General features: G+C 42.4%; 2 protein-coding genes across 4 annotated transcripts in view; one reads left to right on the forward strand and one right to left on the reverse strand.

Moving 5' to 3' along the window:
• Positions 1-1,410: 1,410 nt before the first annotated feature.
• LOC111962746 (sodium- and chloride-dependent glycine transporter 2-like) lies at positions 1,411-14,318 on the forward strand. The gene is made up of 15 exons (XM_023986052.2): positions 1,411-1,614; positions 2,483-2,923; positions 3,388-3,532; positions 3,989-4,120; positions 4,251-4,424; positions 4,805-4,955; positions 5,119-5,251; positions 5,460-5,698; positions 5,870-5,994; positions 6,089-6,201; positions 7,894-8,025; positions 8,312-8,411; positions 8,627-8,727; positions 9,237-9,404; positions 12,655-14,318. Exons 1-15 carry the CDS (start codon positions 1,612-1,614, stop codon positions 12,811-12,813), a joined length of 2,316 nt encoding a protein of 771 aa, XP_023841820.1. The 5' UTR covers positions 1,411-1,611; the 3' UTR covers positions 12,814-14,318.
• A 1,997-nt stretch (positions 14,319-16,315) lies between these two features.
• Positions 16,316-19,326, reverse strand: part of ckap5 (cytoskeleton associated protein 5) — a 41,037-nt gene continuing 38,026 nt past the window's right edge. For all 3 annotated transcript variants that reach the window (XM_023986058.2, XM_023986056.2, XM_023986057.2), the window contains 6 exons: positions 18,968-19,156; positions 18,450-18,578; positions 18,252-18,335; positions 17,701-17,863; positions 17,268-17,392; positions 16,316-17,046 (listed from right to left, as the gene is read on the reverse strand). In XM_023986058.2, the coding sequence (XP_023841826.1) occupies positions 16,792-17,046; positions 17,268-17,392; positions 17,701-17,863; positions 18,252-18,335; positions 18,450-18,578; positions 18,968-19,156 (945 nt within the window). In that variant the 3' untranslated portion in view covers positions 16,316-16,791. The remainder of the gene's footprint in view (positions 17,047-17,267; positions 17,393-17,700; positions 17,864-18,251; positions 18,336-18,449; positions 18,579-18,967; positions 19,157-19,326) is intronic.

Genomic DNA, 19,326 nt, shown 5'->3' on the forward strand with positions numbered 1-19,326 from the left:
CTCCCTGTACCTTTTGAGGTTGGCCCTGATAAGTATCTATTTCACCCTGCCTAGGGAGAGATAACAGTGTTCTGTGTCTCTCCCTCCCCCTCTTCTTTTTTTACCAGGCAAGTCAGTTAAGAAACAAATTCTTATTTACAGTGACTGCCTACTCTGGCTAAACCCAGACGACGCTGGGCCAATTGGGACTCCCAATCACTACCAGTTGTGATACAGCCTGGAATCAAACCAGGGTCTGTAGTTACGCCTCTAGCACTGAGATGCAGTGCCTTAGACCTCTTGGCTGCAAACAGTTTGTTTAGGAGATGGCATCTTGAGGAGTCCTTTAGTGGGATGCCAGAGTTCATTAAAGGACTATCACCTGACACACACACACACACACACACACACACACACACACACACACACACACACACACACACACACACACACAACGAACTGGACCCAGAGCTTTGGGTTTTTCTCTGCTGTTGGGAGCAGGGAGCTGTTTCAGGACTAAAAGCTATTAGTTCTGCATCATTGGCCCCTGCAAGCACCCTCAACACATAGATCAACAGAAGCTGTTAGGAAATAACACACAGAAACTCTCACCTCCAGATACACATTCAAATAAATTTACTGAAATAATAAATTATTATTAATCAGTATGAGGTTATTATGGTGTTGATTATTCATTTCAGCCATAATTAGTTTATCTTTCCTTAAATCAGATTTGTTTTATATGGGCCTATATTGATTAATTAAATGCAATAAATAGTCGTTATTTTTCACTGAACATGTTTTCCTGTTTGTTTTTAGCAAATATGATAAGCACGATATCCAATAGCAAATATTTCCAATCCACTCAAAACAATAATTTTTTACAACAATGTATTTCTTCTCAGAATGGTCTTGGTCTGAGAAACAAGGTATGGTGTAAGGGGAGACGAAAATACGTGTAGAAATAAATCAATTACAATTAATCTTGGTAATTAAACCCGTATTGGGCACTGGCCAGCCAAGCACAGATGTTTAGCTCGCCTCGCGCTGCTGAGGCGTTCATTCCTGCTGAATGGCTAAAATGTGCTGTATCGCTACCTGGCATAGGTGATGATGAAAACAGAAAATTGTCAGATCTGGATGCACTCTGACATTGTAGGTTTACTAATCATAATATGGAAACTATAAAAGAATTATAATTGTATTTCAATATAATTCAATTATTCAGGTCATTGGCCTGAAACGAACCTGTGAAGTCCATGGTTAGGTCGCATTTCTCTTTATGTGACGAGATTCATGTCGGTTTTTATTGTTTTGTGTATTCCCTCGTGTATTCTTTGTCCATTAATTTGTCCAGCCAAACACCAGAGCTGGCAGCGAACGACGAGTGACAAAGCGTGCACACTGCATTAGGCATGCATAGTTGTTCCTGGAAGAATTGTGAATCTCCAACTGAAGATGCATTGAATATATATTAGCAGTAAAACGTTCCTCGAAGGGCACCTTGCAATACTCTGACGTAGGCTAAAGAAACTCCCACCGACTGAGCTTTGCATTTGCAGTTTCTTTCAATCTCGCTGCAGTCCGGACTTCTCTTCTCAGCTTCCGGCTGTCCTGGAATTTACTACAAAGATGGTGAGATGCATTCATTGATCCTCAATTCCTAATCTAAACAATGATTGTGGCTAAGTACAGTTATTTTAGACTAAAATGTATGAAAAATCACGGGTGGCACTTATTCAGTCAACATTGAGTGGACTACTGTAGACTGTACAGTAGTCGAACCACTGTCGCCGTCCATGGTGCTGAAATGCATTGTGCTGAAACTATGATGCGTCTATTTACAGCTCATTCCCTCTACTACAGGCAGCGAAACATTCCTTACTCGACATCTTCTGTTCAGTTTAATCTGCCATTTTATTGGCTAATCTTATTCTAGCATCTTTTTTAATTTTTTTGCAATATTCTCTTCTATTGTCAGTAGCTTAGTCATTTTTATAGCATATGTGCCTGTGTTTGTGTGTTTTTACTTTGGCAAAGTAGTTTTATGTATCTCAATTTTAAAACAATAACGATTATTGGTTCTTCGCGGGTAATCATTTTATCTGTTTGGTGTGTTTACGTTTTACTGCTGTGGAGAATGCTTGCTGGGCTGGGACTGGGGGAGAGGGGGCTCAACAGCTTGTCTATTGCCTGTTCAATCAGAGAGAGGGGCCGCTGCTGCTGCTGCTGCTGCTGCACGGAATGACCGAGAGCAAATGAGCCGTAAAATTAAAGAATCTCTGCAATAATGAATACATAACCAATCCAGAGTCGACCAATGCCCCACCAAGGAATTGCCACAAATATGGAATAATAGTATTGAACTAAAAAAACACATGCACTAGGCCTAACTGTATATATGTTATCCAATATGTGAATTGCCACCAATTAAGCCACTTGATTTTCCAGTCTATTTGACCATTTATTGTATTGTAACGAATTTTAATTTCACCTTTTGTAGGATTGTTCTGAAGAGATGAACAACCGGCATGTATCTGATCCTCCCACTCAGGTGTCGTTACCACAATCAGATACTGGAGCGGTAGCAGTAACAATAAACAAACAAGAGAATGTCCCAGATCTACCCTCTTCAAACTGTCAGCATCCCTCAAAAACCGAGGAACAAACTTTTTCTCATCCGGTGGATAGGCCTAACACAAGAAATGGAACGTTTAAAACCGACGCACCTGCAACGCATAATACCGACGTTGATGGAGCCGAATGTGCCTCTGTGGATCATTTTACGATACACTGTCATGGCACAGCTTCCTGTCCCAATGAAAGTGTTACAACGAGCCCAGTAGAGCAAAATGGCACGGGGACGGAGATTAGTCCCACCACTGTGATACTGGGGACAGATGGAAACATTTCGGTTCTACCTGGCACAGTGACCGGGGACGGGGTAAGAGTCCGTTATTTTATTACTCAGGCACGACGCGAGTAAAAAGCATGCCCAGAACATAGCCAGTGGCTGATTTCGTCTGACAAGTGTAAACTGGTGTGCTGCCTAAACGAATTTCACTTTCCTGGGAGCATTTTGCTGGTGTTCGGTCCCAATGCATTACTTACTGCAGAGCAGGGTGTTGCGGAGTAATCTGTAGCGCTGCAGGCCCTCTCCATTGTTCTATTCCCTGGGGACATATCAAACCAAATAGCGCCCTTTGTGTGGAAGTGATGGAACGCATCATGATTGTAGCCTAATCGAAACAGAATCATTAGAATGAATAGTCCCACATTTATAAATACAAAAACGGTGAAATGTGCAGGAATAGATCAAATTGATCGGTGATAATTGAAGACTTTTCGACATCAATCATTTATATTTGTGTTTTTAAATAACCGTTAAACGTTAATTGTTTCCTTCAGGATGATGATGATGAAGGAGGAGATGAGAATAAAGCGAGGGGAAACTGGTCCAATAAAATGGACTTCATTCTATCAATGGTTGGATATGCTGTTGGTTTGGGAAATGTCTGGAGATTCCCATACCTAGCCTTCCAAAATGGAGGAGGTAAAGGACACATTTATGTTGCAAAACAATTTTATTCGTTTGCACACTTCATCAACTGCATCTGCTTATCTCAGCAAAGAAATCAGAATGTATAAAAATAATTAAATTCCTATCTGTTTATTTATTTTGGAGACTTTTCGTTTTAGCGTTTGACTATTATTTCAATAGCCTATTTTAATAAATTAAATAATAATAAATTAACAATTTACATAAAATAATAATACTCTTAATAATTACAATAATAATTATGTGATTCGTTTAATATTGATACTAATGCAGTTCATATTATTAAATAAAACGAATAATAATTGTGATTCAACTACAATTTACATATTTATATGTTGTGAAATTACATATTTCTTGTCCAATAATTTCACCATTCAGCCTGTTTCATGCAAAACTGTAATCGGATTGAGCTGCCTGACATTCAACTCCGTTTCCACTTTCTTCCTGTAGGTGCTTTCTTGATTCCTTATCTAATCATGTTGGGCCTTGCTGGAATCCCCATATTCTTATTGGAGGTGTCCTTGGGGCAGTTTGCAAGCCAAGGACCCGTGTCCGTATGGAAAGCAATCCCTGCTCTTCAAGGTAAGCTAAACAACAGCGATCATACTTGAACAGTACGTAAGCATAGTCTATTTTTATTATTTTTATTATAACCTATACATTTCAGGTGCAAAAGAGTAATTTCTATATTTCGTCTCATTCGTTATTCTAGGTTGCGGGATTGCCATGTTGATAATATCAGTCTTGATAGCCATATACTATAACATAATAATGTGCTGGACATTGTACTACTTGTTCGCTTCGTTGAAGGGCTCACTCCCCTGGGCGAACTGCAAGAATAAATGGAACACTCAACACTGCAAGGACAAAGACATGCTTCTTCTTGGTATGTATTCAGAAGGCCGAACACCTTCCAATTTGGAATGCAAGGATTAATTGTTGTTAGAAATGTTTATTGTGGGAAAATACTGTGTATTTCATTTATTCAGGTATATAAAATCCAAATACATTGTATTTCGATTGTAAGTCATATAAATAGGCCACACTCGAATACTATGGCAAAGCATTAATGTCAGGTACTGTACAAATGCTCACTTGACACAGTTCTTGCTGGAGGGCAGGCTACTGTGACGCCCTCTAGCGTCCATCTGTTGTTCTTGCGCTGCATAGTGGATTTATTCATACCACCTCAATTTTAGCCACCACGTGAACTTAACTACTCACACATGCTACCACCCACTTTCTTCGCTTTTGTTCTCCTGTCAGATTCATGCATTCTGCGGGATGGGGACGCCACCTCTATAAGGAATACTACACTATGTTTGTCTGCTGATGTCATTGGGAATCTGAGCAAACTCACTAACATCACATCTGAGATCAACAAAACCTATGTCAGCCCAAGTGAAGAGTATTTTAAGTAAGTATTGTTTATTATGTTAGGCTATGTAATAAAATAAAATAAAATATGTCTGCTTTGTGTGTGTGTGACTGAAGTTATATTTTTCAGTGAAAATAATATGTTATTGATTTGAAGACATTGCGTTATAACCTGATGTCTCTCCCTCCCTCTCTCCATGCAGATATAATGTATTGAACATCTCCAAAGGAATAGAATACCCAGGGGAAATCCGCTGGCCTCTGGCCCTCTGTCTTCTCTTGGCCTGGGTTATTGTCTACGCCTCACTGGCTAAAGGAATCAAATCATCTGGGAAGGTAATCATTGTCACTTTCCAGCCAACATACTTATATTATTCTTTTGAGGCTTTTCTGAAGAGATATATGTTGTGGTTATTGGTGTCTGTTTTTGGATTGTTGTCTTTGTGTCTACGTTGCTGCACTGATTGACAATAGGATTATAGGATCATTAAAGTTTTTCTATTTTATTGGATTGGATTGGATTCTGTTGGATTCTGTTCTATAGGTGGTGTATTTCACGGCTACGTTCCCCTACGTGGTGCTGGTGATTCTGCTGGTCAGAGGAGTTACTCTGCCTGGAGCTGGGGATGGCATCCTCTACTTCATCACTCCCAAGTGGGAGAAACTCTACGATGCCAAGGTGTGGAAGGATGCTGCAACCCAGATCTTCTTCTCCTTGTCAGCAGGCTGGGGTGGACTTATCACTCTGTCCTCCTACAACAAGTTTCATAACAACTGCTACAGGTGAGCAGGGTTAAACCTTATGGGACGGTTTCCCGGACACAGGTTCTCTATTGAGTATGCTTCTTACTCCAGGACTAGTCTTAAGCGTCCAGGAAACATGCCCTACATGCAAACTATACTGTAGATGCAACAACTTGTTTCAGACAGTTCAGACTGTCTTTGATCTTTTAGGGACACCATCATTGTGACCTGCACCAACAGTGCCACCAGCATCTTTGCAGGGTTTGTCATCTTCTCTGTCATCGGGTTTATGGCTCATGAGCTGAAAGTGCCCATCGAACAGGTGGCTGATGAGGGTAAAGAAAACCGTTATTCTATTCTATTAAAATAACTTTTTGAAGTAACATTAGTGTAACCAGACAGTTCTCTTGTCTTGTTGTGATTCTGCAGGTCCTGGCATAGCCTTCGTAGTGTATCCAGAGGCCCTCACCAGACTTCCTCTCTCTCCTTTCTGGGCCATCATCTTCTTCCTTATGCTACTCACCCTGGGACTGGATACCATGGTAACTATTGTTCTGCTTTCTGTTTTGTGTGGATGTAAGTGTTTGTATTTAATTACTTGGTTGTCTTTTATTTTTATTTTATCTTTATTTAACTAGGCAAGTCAGTTAAGAACAAATTTTTATTTTAAAATGACGGCCTACCCCGACCAAACCCTCCCCTAACCCGGACGATGCTGGGCCAATTGTGCGCTGCCCTAATGGTTGATAAGACCTCCACAAGGTCTTAGTGGTTGATAAGACCTCCGCAAGGTCTTAGTGGTTGATAAGACCTCCGCAAGGTACTTAATGGTGATAAGACCTCCGCAAGGTCTTAGTGGTTGATAACGACACTCCGCAAGTCTTAGTGGTTGATAAGACCTCCGCAAGGTCTTATGGTTGATAAGACCCCGCAAGGTCTTAGTGGTTGATAAGACCTCCGCAAGGTCTTAGTGGTGATAGACCTCAGACAAGTCTTAGTGGTTGATAAAGACCTCCGCAAGGTCTTAGTGTTGATAAAACTCCGCAGGGTCTTAGTGGTTGATAAGAACCTCCGCAGGTTCTTAGTGGTTGATAAGACCTCCGCAGGGTCTTAGTGGTTGATAAGACCTCCGCAGGTCTTAGTGGTTGATAAGACCTCCGCAGGTCTTAGTGGTGATAAGACCTCCACAGGGTCTTAGTGTTGATAAGACCTCCGCAGGGTCTTAGTGGTTGATAAGACCCCGCAAGGGTCTTAGTGGTTGATAAGACCTCCACAAGGGTCTTAGTGGTTGATAAGACCTCCACAGGTCTTAGTGGTTGATAAAGACCTCCCAAGGTCTTAGTGGTTGATAAGACCTCCACAAGGTCTTAGTGGTTGATAAGACCTCCACAAGGTCTTAGTGGTTGATAAGACCTCCAAAAGGTCTTAGTGGTTGAAAACCTCCACAGGTCTTATGGGTTGATAAGACCTCCACAAGGTCTAGTGGTTGATAAGACCTCCCAGGTCTTAGTGGTTGATAAGACCTCGCAGGGTCTTAGTGTTGATAAGACTCAAGGTCTTATTGTATAAGACCTCCGCAGGGTCTAGTGTTAAAGACCTCCGCAGGTCTTAGTGGTTGATAAGACCTCCGCAAGGGCTTAGTGGTTGATAAGACTCCGCAAGGTCTTAGTGGTTGATAAGACCTCCAACAAGGTCTTAGTGGTTGATAAGACCTCCGCAAGGTCTTATGTTTATAAGACCTCCACAAGTCTTAGTGGTTGATAAGACCTCCGCAAGGTCTTATTGGTTAGATAAGACCTCCGCAAGTCTTAGTGGTTGATAAGACCTCCACAAGGTCTTAGTGGTGATAAGACCTCCACAAGGTCTTAGTGGTTGATAAGACCTCCACAAGGTCTTAGTGGTTGATAAGACCTCCACAAGGTCTTAGTGGTTGATAAGACCTCCACAAGGTCTTAGTGGTTGATAAGACCTCCACAAGGTCTTAGTGGTTGATAAAGACCTCCCACAAGTCTGTAGTGCGTTGAATAACCTCCACAAGTCTTAGTGGTTGATAAGACCTCCACAGGGTCTTAGTGGTTGATAAGACCTCCGCAGGGTCTTAGTGGTTGATAAGACCTCCACAAGGTCTTTGTGGTTCATTGTAAGTATGTGTAGTACCAAGATTATGTCATTTGGCTTTCTGTTGTTCGACGGAATCTATTATAATAATTAAGTATCTACTGTCCCTGTCTCAGTTTGCCACCATTGAGACCATAGTGACGTCTGTGTCAGATGAGTTCCCCAGATATCTGAGGAAGTACAAGGCCCTCTTCACCCTGGGGTGCTGCACCTCTTTCTACATCCTGGGGTACCCCATGATCACAGAGGTAAGGCCTAATCTGATCCTCAACATTCATCTGTAGCGTTTACCATAAATGGCGAATGCCTTGAGAAGGCGCTGTGTAGTGCGCTGCTCTGCAACAACTAGATCCCGGCCCTAGTCATTTTGTCAATAACGCAAATGTATTATACAGTTTAGGTGTCTGAGTGGCACGTCTCAAACACTAAGGATACACAGTCAAACTAATAGAATGACATTGAGAGTCAGTGAGGCTGTATAGAGGACTGCTACGTTTTCAGTGCTCTGATGGGTCTTGTATCCCGTCCTTGCAGAATGGAATGTATATGCTTCAGCTGGTGGACACATACGCAGCCTCATACTCTCTGATCATCATCGCCATCTTTGAACTTGTGGGAGTTTCATACATTTATGGTGAGTCATGTATAGTCTTGACAGGCACTGGTCCAGTGTTTGTACAGTTATTTCAGACCGTATTCAAAAGATACCTAATTCGACAAAGACCTTATTTGGCATAAGCCTTCCTGTAAATGTTTTCAAGATATGCTTTACTAATTGTGGTTGAGTGACATTATCAAGCTTGGTACTGTGTGTGAAAGGACTCAAACTAACTGGTTGTTGTGTTCTAGGTCTGAAGAGGTTCTGTGAAGACATTGAAATGATGATCGGGTTCCAGCCAAACATGTTCTGGAGGGTCTGCTGGGCCTTTGTGACCCCCACCATTCTCACAGTAGGTGCTACCATCCCCAGGCCAAGATTAAATGTATTCTGTATTCCCATGTTGCTCTGTGTGATTTTATATAGAACATGTTGCTTTCAGCATAAGAAACGGTGCATAAGAAACAGTGATAACTGCATAAAAATCGAATTACATGGACATTGTGCATCACTATATCATGTCAGTCATATTGAGTGTTTCCATGAGTGTTCTAGTCCAGGGTTTCCCAAACTCGGTCCTGGGGCCCACCCTGGGTGCACGTTTTGGTTTTTGCCCTAGCACTACACAGCTGATTCAAATTACCAACTCATCATCAAGCTTTGATTATTGAATCATCTGTGTAGTGCTAGGGTAAAAACCAAAACGTGCACCCAGGGTGGGCCCCAGGACCAAAAAACGTGCATCCTGTTCTAGCCAAATGCAGGGGCTTTATCCCTTCTAATAATGCTATTTCTATAGTTCACCTAATGCTCAGTAGCCTTTAATGTCTTGGTTGTCCCTGTCTTCTGCCTGTACTACAGTTTATCCTGGGTCTGAGTCTGTACCACTGGAAGGTGATGACCTATGAGACCTACACCTACCCCACCTGGTCCATGGTGATGGGCTGGCTCATGGTGGTGTGTTCTGTTATCTGGATCCCCATCATGTTTTGCATCAAGATGCACCTGGCCCCCGGCACCTTCATCCAGGTATGAGATGATTTACTGTAGCTATCCCCCCCGCTAAAGACATTTACCGTAGCTCCCCCTCCCCCTGCTAAAGACATTTAATGTAGCTCCCCCCTCCCTCTGCTAAAGACATTTACTGTAGCTCCCCCTCCACCCGGCCTAAAAGACCATTTAATTAGCTCCCCCTCCTGCTAAAGAACATTTATTGTAGCTCCTCCCTCCCTCTGCTAAACACATTTAATGTAGCTCCCCCTCCCTCTGCTAAAGACATTTAATGTAGCTCCCCCCTGCCCCTGCTAAAGCCTTTAATGGCTCCCCGTCCCCCTGCTAATGACATTTACTGTAGCTCCACTCCCCCTGCTAAAGACATTTACAGTAGCCACCCTCCCCTTGATAAAAACATTTAATGTAGCTCCCCCTCCCCTTGCTAAAAACATTTAATGTAGCTTCCCTCCCTGGCTAAAGACATTCAATGTAGCTCCCCTCCCCTTGCTAAAAACATTTAATGTAGTCCCCATCTCCCCACTAAATACATTTAATGTAGCTCCCCCTCCCTGCTAAAGACATTTACTGTAGCTTCCCTCCCTGCTAAAGACATTTAATGTAGCTCCCCCTCCCCCACTAAATACATTTAATGTAGCTCCCCCTCCCCCCACTAAATACTTTACTGTAGCTCCCCCTCCCCTGCTAAAGACATTTACTGTAGCTCCCCCACCCCCTGCTAAAGACATTTACTGTAGTTCCACCTCCCCTGCTAAAGACATTTACTGTAGCTCCACTCCCCCTGCTAAAGACATACTGTAGCCCCCCCTCCCCCTGCTAAAGACATTTAATGTAGCTCCCCCCTCCCCCACTAAATACATTTAATGTAGCTCTCCCCTCCCCCACTAAATAATTAATGTGACTCCCCTCCCCCCACTAAAACATTTACTGTAGCTCCCCTCCCCTGCTAAAACATTTACTGTAGCTCTCCCTCCCCCACTAAAGACATTTACTGTAGCTCCCCCCTCCCCCTGCTAAAGACATTTACTGTAGCTCCCCCTCCCCCTGCTAAAGACATTTAATGTAGCTCCCCCCTCCCCTGCTAAAGACATTTAATGTAGCTCCCCCTCCTCTGCTAAATACATTTACTGTAGCTCCCCCCTCCCCTGCTAAAGACATTTAATGTAGCCCCCTCTCCCCGCTAAAGACTTTACTGTAGCTCCCCCCTCCCTCTGCTAAAGACATTTACTGTAGCTACCCCTCCCCTGCTAAAGACATTTAATGTAGCTCCTCCTGCCCTCTGCTAAAGACCTTTAATGTAGCTCCCCCTCCCCCTGCTAAAGACATTTAATATAGCTCCCCCTGCCCCTGCTAAAGCCATTTAATGTAGCTCCCGTCCCCCTGCTAATGACATTTACTGTAGCTCCACTCCCCCTCTAAAGACATTTACTGTAGCTCCCCCTTCCCTGCTAAAGACATTTAATGTAGCTCCCCCCTCCCCCTGCTAAAGACATTTAATGTAGCTCTCCCCTCCCCCCACTAAATACATTTAATGTAGCTCCCCCTCCCCCCACTAAATACATTTACTGTAGCTCCCCCTCCCCTGCTAAAGACATTTACTGTAGCTCTCCCCTCCCCCCACTAAAGACATTACTGTAGCTCCCCCCTCCCTGCTAAAGACATTTACTGTAGCCCCCCTCCCCCTGCTAAAGACATTTAATGTAGCTCCCCCCCTCCCCTCTAAAACATTTAATGTAGCTCCCCCTCCTCTGCTAAATACATTTACTGTAGCTCCCCCCTTCCCTGCTAAAGACATTTAATGTAGCCCCCCTCTCCCCGCTAAAGACATTTACTGTAGCTCCCCCTCCCTCTGCTAAAGACATTTACTGTAGCTACCCTCCCCCTGCTAAAGACATTTAATGAGCTCCTCCTCCCTCTGCTAAAGACCTTTAATGTAGCTCCCCCTCCCCCTGCTAAAGACATTTAATATAGCTCCCCCTGCCCCTGCTAAAGCCATTTAATGTAGCTCCCCGTCCCCCTGCTAATGACATTTACTGTAGCTCCACTCCCCCTGCTAAAGACATTTACTGTAGCTCCCCCTCCCCTGCTAAAGACATTTAATGTAGCTCCCCCTCCCCCTGCTAAAGACATTTACTGTAGCTCCCCCCTCCTGCTAAAGACATTTACTGTAGCTCCACTCCCCCTGCTAAAGACATTTACTGTAGCTCCCCCCTCCCCCTGCTAAAGACATTTACTGTAGCTCCCCCTCCCCTGCTAAAGACATTTAATGTAGCTCCCCCTGCCCCTGCTAAAGCCATTTAATGTAGCTCCCCTCCCCTGCTAATGACATTTACTGTAGCTCCACTCCCCCTGCTAAAGACATTTACAGTAGCCACCCTCCCCTTGATAAAACATTTAATGTAGCTCCCCCTCCCTTGCTAAAAACATTTAATGTAGCTTCCCCTCCCTGCTAAAGACATTCAATGTAGCTCCCCTCCCTTGCTAAAGACATTTACTGTAGCTCCCCCCTCCCCCTGCTAAAGACATTTAATGTAGCTCCCCTCCTGCTAAAGACCTTTACTGTAGCTCCTCCCTCCCTCTGCTAAAGACATTTAATGTAGCTACCCCTCCCCCTGCTAAAGACATTTACTGTAGCTCCTCCTGCCCTCTGCTAAAGACCTTTACTGTAGCTCCTCCCTCCCTCTGTAAAGACCTTACTGTAGCTCCTCCCTCCTCTGCTAAAGACATTTAATGTAGCTACCCCTCCCCCGCTAAAGACATTTACTGTAGCTCCTCCTGCCCTCTGCTAAAGACCTTTAATGTAGCTCCCCTCCCCTGCTAAAGACATTTAATGTAGCTCCCCCCTCCCCCTGCAAAGACATTTAATGTAGCTCCCCCCTCCTGCTTAAGACATTTACTGTAGCTCCCCCCTCCCCCTGCTAAAGACATTTAATGTAACTCCCCCCTCCCCTGCTTAAGACATTTACTGTCTCTCTCATCTTCCATGTTATGTAGTGGTCCAATAATGTAGCCTAATAATGCTTAATGTAGCCTAATGTAGCCTAATAATGCCTAATGTAGCTTGATAGTGAAATTGAGATGCTTGGTAAGATCATCCTACAAAAGAGTGAAAATAATTGGAATATTCTTCTGATGCTATGTTACTACACTTGTTCCAGGACATCTGGCTCAAGGGACAATGGTTTTTATACAACAGTGTTCTAATGTTTTCCTGATGTGTACCCTGGTATTACGACATGTTATGGTAATGAATTTAATGATGTTTCAGCGTCTGAAGCTAGTGTGCTCCCCTCAGCCGGACTGGGGTCCCTTCCTGATGAAGCACAGAGGAGAACGATACAAGAACATGATGGACCCGCTAGGAACCAACTCCCTGGGGCTCAAACTCCCTCCTCAAGGCCTTCAGCTGGGCCAGACCCAGTGCTAATGTCTGTTCCTGGACAAGTGACAAAGTTCACCAACTCTGCAGTAGTCATCTGTTGTTCGCTCTATTCACCATTTGCACACTTTTCTATAGATTACACAAAGGGAAATTGAAAGTCAAAGTCCAAGATTATGCATGTTGTCTTCTGACAAAGACTGTCCCTTTAATACAGCAGTAGGCCTATGATCGATTTTTACAGGTAACAGGGCTGATTTGGTGCCTACTGTGCTTAATCTCCAGTCTTCCACAATGCTGTTTATTTTATGTGTTAAAATAACTATTCTGAGCCCACTGAATAGGAGAATGGTTATAGACATGTCCTCCCAGCACAGAAACAGGTCGCTTCTCAACACTGTTACTAAATAGATTTGAAAAAAGAATGAGGTTTGTTGTGATGCATGTCATTGTCAAGAAATCTGCAATAGGAAACATGTTGATGAAAGATATATCTGTTTGCGTGTACTGTAGCATAGTTATATGTAAACATTCCATGTTAGCTGCTCAATGAACTAATAAGCACATCCCAACAGAGAAAAACTGTGGCTACAATGAATGAATCAACCTCAAACTGCCTTTTGTATAAGCAACGTGTAACTTGTATGTCAAATAATTTGTGTTGCATGTGCCTACAACTGAATCAGAAAACATTGTCATTTGTCAAGAATTTGGCACGTGACACATGTTGATCATGTCGTGCCGAGAGTGTTTCTAAATGTATTGTATACTTGCACTTGTTTGAATACAGCCCTCCTCTTCCCTTGCATGTAGTCACAAAGCATGCTTGGAGGCTGTACTGTTGAATCTACTGTGTTTGCCATTCTTTTACATCAATTTAGGATATACAAAACCAAAGATGGAGTGCTTAGTGAAAGATTTGGAGACAGAAACATCTATGGGAAGTTGAATATACTGCCAGTCAATTTCAATTTGATCACAAATGTTTTCTAGCATGTTTATGCCACATCTTCAGGTAACCTTTGGCCTTTGAGATGTACTCGAATTTTAAAAGATTGTATGGATTGAAAAATAATTAAGTTATTAGATTGTTTAAAATAGTGTGCTTTTTCAGCACTTTATGGATATTTGAGGCAATACCTCAGATTTTGTATTTATCTACACAATTGCGATATGTATATTTGCATTTATTGTAAATACAACTTTAAGACTTGGATTAAATCCGACGCATGCTATAGCGCAGCTGCGGTATAGGGGACATTTTGCCTTTGAAAAGGTAATTTACACTTGAGCCGACATTCAAAGCGTTTACCATGGATGTGAACTCCGCAAACGGCTGGGAAGTAGCCTTTAACAGGCAAATTGTCAGCTGTCTAGCGCAGTAGCATTATAAACCATGTTCGGATTAAATCTTGGCCTAAACCTGATGAAATCCTGAAATACCTTTATTAATATACAGTTTGTGTATACTGAACAAAAATATAAACTCAACATGCAACAATTTCAATGATTTTACTGAGTTACAGTTCATATAATGAAATCAGTCAGTTGAAATAAATTAATTAGACCCTCATCTACGGATTCCACATGACTCTGCAGAGGCGAGAGAAACGCACACCTGTTAAGGCGAGGTGCTGGCTAGCGGAGTAAAACACTTGAAAAAGAAAAGGAAAGCCGCACACTCGGAGCTAGCTGTTGCAATAACTTAAAAACCTCATAACCAACGTTTCGACTGACAAACTGTCTTTATATAATGACGAACACTGCGGGTCATTAGTTAATATAGTGTCAAAGAACACACACAGGTGTCTGTAATCATGGCCGGGTGTGGCTTGATATCATTGGTTAATTAACAGATATAAATAGAACATATAAAAAACACAAATGAATAGCATATGATCATAGATACAATTTGGCTACATAGACCTACAAACATTTTCAATGAATAGCAAAATTACAATAACCACAAAAATGGCTTCAGATCAAAGTTTACGTTGAGACCGAAGGGAGCAAGGTTCTTTAAGTTAAAGATCCAGGCAGCCTCTCGTTTTAACAATAAATTGTCGAGGTCAACCCCTCTCCTAGGGAGGGTGACGTGTTCGATGCCGATATAACGTAGGGACAAATCGAGTGGTTCGCTTCCAAAAAGTGGTCCTTAACTGGATACGTAGTTTTTTTTTTACCACAAGAACAAGTTATAAGATAAATAACTGCCTTATTGGAGCACGTGATAACACATTTGATTGGGATTTGTTTCCCTGTTTGGGGGTGTTTGAAGGATCTACATTTGTAAGTGCCATTGCATTGCGCGCAGCCATTACACTTGTAGTTTCCATCCCGTAGAGGCGTAAATAGACGTTGTGCAGGGGTATTTTGGGTTGGTAAATCGGAGTTTACTAATTGATCTCTGAGATTTCTGCCCCATGAGAATACGACTAAGGGAGGGTCCAAAAACACATTACCGATACTGTCATCGGATTTTAGAATGTGCCAATGTTTGTATACAATTCCCTTAATTTGTTCAGAGCATTTTGAATAGCAATAGTAAACACGCAAGAATGCTTCTTTTTGCGAGACTGCCCTTGAAAGATATCAATCGATTTGTTGTAGATTTTCTCAATGGCAGTATTAATCTGACAATTTATCCCCTCGAATTTTCTTTGTCTCAGCCATATTTCTGTCGGAATCTGATTGTTTTTGGCATATTCTTTCAAAAGGGGCACAGCCTTGGGTTGGCATGGGCCCGCCCACTTGGGAGCCAGGCCCAGCCAATCAGAATTAGTTTTTCCCCACAAAAGGGATTTATTACAGACAGAAATACTCCTCAATTTCATCAGCTGTCCAGGTGGCTTAGATGATCCCACAGGTGAAGAAGCCGAATGTGGAGGTCCTGGGCTGGCGTGGTTACGAGTGGTCACCGGTTGTATGTACTGCCAAATTCTCCAAAATGACATTGAAGGCAGCTTATGGTAGAGAAATGAACATTTAATTATCTGGCGGACATGCCTGCAGTCAGCATGCCAATTGCACATGCCCTCAAAACTTGAGCTATCTGTGGCGTTGTGACAAAACTGCACATTTTAGAGTGCCCTTTTATTGTCTCCAGCACAAGGTGCACCTGTGTCATGATCAAGAATAAAATGCAAAACATAGTTTGTTCAAAAACAAACTTGCTTTATTGCCATTTTCACTACAGATTAAACACTCATAAGAGCAACAATTTAAGACTACTTCCATTTGAATTAAATAAAAACAATGAGTCGGAATTAGCAACATTTTGCTACAGTACGCAAGATGGGCACATCATTAAACCAGCAGATTTTAGTAATGCAAACTTTATTTACAAAACATGAATTCCTTCATGCCATGCTCCTTCCTTCACTTTGAGAACAGAATCCTTCAGGTTTTATGAGTCTTAACTTCATAGATGAAAAAGCTCATTAGCAAGTTCAGCAAACAGTGGTATAAACTAACAAGGCCTGGAAACAGGTTTGGGGTCAATTCCATTTCAGAAGTAAACTGACATTTCAATTCTGATTTTCCTCAATACTTCTGTAAAACATTATTATTATTATTTTTTAAATTGGAATGTCAGTTTACTTCATGAATTGAAATGGAACACACTCCAACCCTGCTGGAGGCTCAGAGAAATGTTATGGTTTGACCATGGAATTCTAAAACCTAAAAAAGGATAGGTTAAGTTACACATATTACAGTATTTTGCACATGGAAACTGTACACTATAACCCTAACTTGACACTTAAAAGCATTGAGTGGTTAGCACACATGAGTATATACAAACAATTGTGCCACGATACTAAACAGAAGCTAGTCCACTTATAGAATATTATACAATGACAGGTTATTTTTTTCAATTTATACACAGAAGAGGGGATTGCCCTGAAAAATAAGGCCAGGATAAGAGATGGGTTTTGGGGCGGGTAAAGCCAATGCTTGGTGGGTTTTAGGGTGGAGTCTGGCTAACACATTGGATAGACTGGGTATAGAGGTGGGGTCAGGGTTCACTCATTGGCGGTTGCTCTTTATCCGCTCCAGCCTCTTCTTGAGGTCGTCGAGGTTGGCGGCGGGGGATGAGGAGCGTGTGGGGCTGTGGGAGTGGGACTGCTCCTGCTGGAAGTGGGACTCACGGGACTCCTTGAGCTGAGAGAGTTTGCTTTGGAGCATGTCTGTGGAGGAGGCCACTGAGGGCTTGGACAGCAGGGACGTGATGGGACGCGTCGGTCCACTGTCCCCCTCCACCTGCTGCAATAGCTGAGCCTGCTGTTATGACAGAGAGAAGGAGGGGGAGAGAATATATAGAAAAAAAGGTAGAAGGAGAGAACAAGTGATAAGGTTTAAAATTGTGTGAAACTAGCTATAATATAATGGGGACACTCATCAATACAGCAAGTATTACAAATCTACATCGTAATATAAATATATAAATCTAAATGTGAAATTGGTAAGCCCAGTGGCATCAATGTGATCGATATTAAACTAACCCTGGAGTTGTTCTCCAGTCCCTGTCTCTGTCTCAGTATCTTCAGTCTCTCATAGTACACTGCGGGTTTCATCTCCTCTCCGTTCAGAGGCACTGAGCCAGAGTCTAGGCCATGTTGGGGAATCACTGGAACAGAGAGACACATCACACTTCAACTCTTCACAGCTACCGAGCTGCTTTTTAACCAGTCCAGCAGATGCATATAATATCAATAAATTGACATACAGTAGCTAGCTACTAGTAAACCACAACAGTAATAACACTCCTTATACCAGAACACTGGAGCCAATGTTATAGGATTACATTCCCTACTGCTCAGGTAAAGGGTTGGGACTAAAGTTTGTGGGTTGGCCATGGTAGACACTAGTCATATCAGATAAAGTATCAAAAAGGTAAAGACCAGTAATTCCCTTTTAATCCTGCAGGGTTATTACCTGTGCTAGAAGGCTGGATCCTGCCTTTGCCCTCTCTCTCAGACTCAATCATGCGCAGGCCTCTCTCCACATAACTCTGGAAGAACTGAGACGTGTTCCTCAGGAAGGGCTCCAGGTCAGCGTCTGAGTACTTCTGTTTATACTCATACAGCTCCGTCAGACCCTGGAGAGAACGCAACGTCACAACACACACAGCCTGTTAAGTTCATGTTTTAAGTATCCCTATATTTCTGTTATTACGGGGCTATCACTCAGTCAAGAGTGCGCATGCACAGGAAGTCTTGTCGTTGTTGGACCTAGCCTTGAGTGTAATGGCTACCTTGTAGTGTGTTCATATAGTAGAGTAAACTTTGTTAAACTGGAACCTTGTCGTTGTGTCATTTCGAGTTAACAAGCCAACTTAAAACAATTCTGGGGTGGGACTGGAAATTAATTTAACCAGTTATTGAGAACACATGATCTTTTACAATTAGGAACTGAGCAGGGGGATGAAAACAGTAAAACTAAGGTATGAATACATGAATAGGAATAATAAAGAAAATAAAAATCACCTCTTTTGTGTTTTCCTTGGAACCAATCTTCTTGAAGATCTCAGAGAGGATGTCGCTCACTTTAGCTTTTGACATCCTGTCATCCTGGAAGCAGGAAGAAGAGATTAGGCTTTATGGAAGCGGACTGAATTATTTTTAATTCAGTGTATTCACTTGGTGTTCAATAAATCTAATAGAGGTTGGGTTAAGTGAACATACCTGTCCTTTCTCTGTGCCCCTGTCAGACTTCATGCCAGAGAAGTTTCCAGAGTGTTTAACCACACGTCTCAGGTGGGCCTCCAGCTCAGACTCATTCCTGTTCTCGATCATGGACATGTGGTCTAGGATCTAGCCACCACAAAACAACATGGTCAAAACAACCACAACAGCCTACCTATGGTCTACTTAACGAAAACCAGTGAAAATAGACAGCAGTACCCCTGAATAATGAAAACCAGTGAAAATAGACAGCAGTACCCCTGAATAATTGAAAACCAGTGAAAATAGACAGCAGTACCCCTGAGTAATTAAAACCAGTGAAAATAGACAGCAGTACCCCTGAGTAATTAAAACCAGTGAAAATAGACAGCAGTACCCCTGAGTAATGCACTAATAAATATTAAGGTGTTTCAATTCAATACAACTTAAATTGTTCCTCAAGGGGGAAATTCATCTGTGTACATAAAACATAACAAATCACTGAACCATTGGCTGTGAATGACGTGTATGTATTGTACCTTGGCTCCAGTGAGTTTACACAGTGTGTGCAGTAGGGTCTTGAGGGTCCTGTGGGGTACGTCACTCTTCAGCTGCTTGAGCTTCTCTTTGGGGAACACCTTCATGAAGTTGTGAACATCCAGTAGGATGCGGTCCAGATTGATGCTGTTGATGGTCTCTGGCAGGAACCGGATCATACGCCAGAGGCACTGCAGACACAGAACAAAAGTTTAAGATTGTACAGGCAGTGTAAAGGGAGAAATTGACCACTTTTTAAAGTCAAATTCAGTATCCTCCATTTATGTGTTAGTTGGGAATACAAAGAACAGGAAGTTTATGTCTGAGAAAATCACGTGACAATATACATAGTATGTAGTGA

Source organism: Salvelinus sp. IW2-2015, linkage group LG4q.1:29, assembly GCF_002910315.2.
Source record: "Salvelinus sp. IW2-2015 linkage group LG4q.1:29, ASM291031v2, whole genome shotgun sequence".
Classification (NCBI taxonomy): domain Eukaryota; kingdom Metazoa; phylum Chordata; class Actinopteri; order Salmoniformes; family Salmonidae; genus Salvelinus; species Salvelinus sp. IW2-2015.

Bases quoted from the DNA above. Each gene is read 5' to 3' on its own strand.
- LOC111962746 (XM_023986052.2), top strand. The intron at 5,252-5,459 runs GTAATCATTGTC...TCTGTTCTATAG, and splicing joins GAATCAAATCATCTGGGAAG to GTGGTGTATTTCACGGCTAC. The intron at 9,405-12,654 runs GTATGAGATGAT...ATGATGTTTCAG, and splicing joins CCCCCGGCACCTTCATCCAG to CGTCTGAAGCTAGTGTGCTC.